Here is a 1,656-nt window from a genome sequence, read left to right as displayed (position 1 = left end):
TGCCTTGTTTGTTTGTTAGAGCACAGGACAATCAGCGCTATCTTGTAATGGCGAATGTGAGGGCGGCTCCCCACACTTAGCCACTAAGCCAACTCCGCCCCCCCTTCCCCAATTCTAATTTAATTGGTTCAAAACTCTCCTAATGGTTCTACTTCCAGTATTAGAACTAGAAGGACCTTTAAGGTAACCTGTTCTTTTTTGATCTCTTAAATGTGCATGGGATCGAAGGGGCTACCCGGGTTCCAGTATTAATCTGAAAGCTGCCATTTATTAACTTTGTGGCATTGGGATGTTGTTGATACATGTGTATTTCTACACATACCCAGGTTACTCAGTGTTGCTCTGGCGGTTGGGAGGTTGAAGTGATGGGTTCTGTTACCCAACCAGTCCTCTGTCTTCAGAGTCAAGTCATTAGCATCAACTCCTAAGTTTGAAAGTGGTTGTTACAAAGCTCAGAGCACTCATGTCTAAGTCCCAGGAGGTTTAGGAACTCTTGCTAGGGGCCGGACTTGAAGGCTAAATATGTATTTCTTCTCCCTCAGCCCCCTTTGAAACAAGGTCTCATTATGTAGCCCTGGTTGGCCTTAAACTCACAGAGACCCATCACTTCTGTCTCCCAGGGGCAGGAATTAATGGCTTGGGCCACTACAGGGCCAAGGATGTAATTCTTACTGTTTCACAATGTCACCAGTTGGCTCTATACTCTGATACAGATTCCTGACAATGTTTTCTTTTTCTAGAGGAACCAGACTAGCATCTCTCAGTGGGTTCCAGTATGCAGCCAACTGGTATCAATGTCTCCTACCCAAAGACAGTGGAGCAGCTCTTCCCAGGTAAAGCCTATTTTGTTTTGTTTTTAAATAATTTATTTACCTTTATTTTATGTGCATTGGTGTTTTGCCTGCATGTATGTCTGTGTGAGGGTGTCAGATCTTGGAGTTATAGACAGTTGTGAACTGCAGTGTGGGTGCTAGGAATTGAACCCAGGTCCTCTAGAAGAGCAGTCAGTAGTACTCTTTTTTGTTTGTTTGTTTCTAGACAGGGTTTCTCTGTGTAGCCCTGGCTGTCCTGGAACTCACTTTGTAGACCAGACTGGCCTCAAAAATCAAAAATCTGCCTGCTTCTGCCTCCCGAGTGCTGGGATTAAAGGAGTGCACCACCACGCCCTTTTTTTTTTCCCCCCCTCCCTTTTTTTTTTTTTTTTTTTAATTTGGTTGAGGAGTCAGTACTCTTAACCACTAGACATCTCTCCAGCTCCATAAAGTTTGTTATTTTGGTTGGTATGAAATCTTATTTATGTGCAAACCACACTGTGGGATGGAGAAGCTCCAGGAGACCACTCTGAGTCTCTGTGGTGTTGGTTCAAGTCGAATTCTTTCAGTATGGTGTTCAGGGCGTTGCTTCTAACTCCTCCAGTGGTGGAACTTAGCAGCGGATAGTATGTCACAGTCTGATGGCTTTTACTGCTGAGGACTTTGCCAGAGAGTCATCTTAGAGTTAACTTTCCAGTTTTCTTCTTGAAATTACTTGTAACTTTTCTTTGGGTGACAAAATATTTCCTTTTCTTTATGAACATAAAATCCAAGACACGATTATTTAAGGCCTTAGTTACATTGTGATGTCTTGAAGCTTGAGCTCTTTTTTTTTTTTTTTTTT

General features: G+C 42.8%; 1 protein-coding gene across 2 annotated transcripts in view; it reads left to right on the top strand.

Moving 5' to 3' along the window:
• Positions 1–1,656, top strand: part of LOC110317798 (ubiquinol-cytochrome-c reductase complex assembly factor 1) — an 83,852-nt gene that overhangs the window by 7,634 nt on the left and 74,562 nt on the right. For both annotated transcript variants that reach the window (XM_021192573.1, XM_029536686.1), the window contains exon 2: positions 741–833. In XM_021192573.1, the coding sequence (XP_021048232.1) occupies positions 741–833 (93 nt within the window). The remainder of the gene's footprint in view (positions 1–740; positions 834–1,656) is intronic.

Source organism: Mus pahari, chromosome 3 (genome assembly GCF_900095145.1).
Source record: "Mus pahari chromosome 3, PAHARI_EIJ_v1.1, whole genome shotgun sequence".
NCBI lineage: Eukaryota > Metazoa > Chordata > Mammalia > Rodentia > Muridae > Mus > Mus pahari.
Note: the sequence above shows the minus strand (reverse complement) of the source record. Positions and strands in the feature narration are given on the sequence as shown.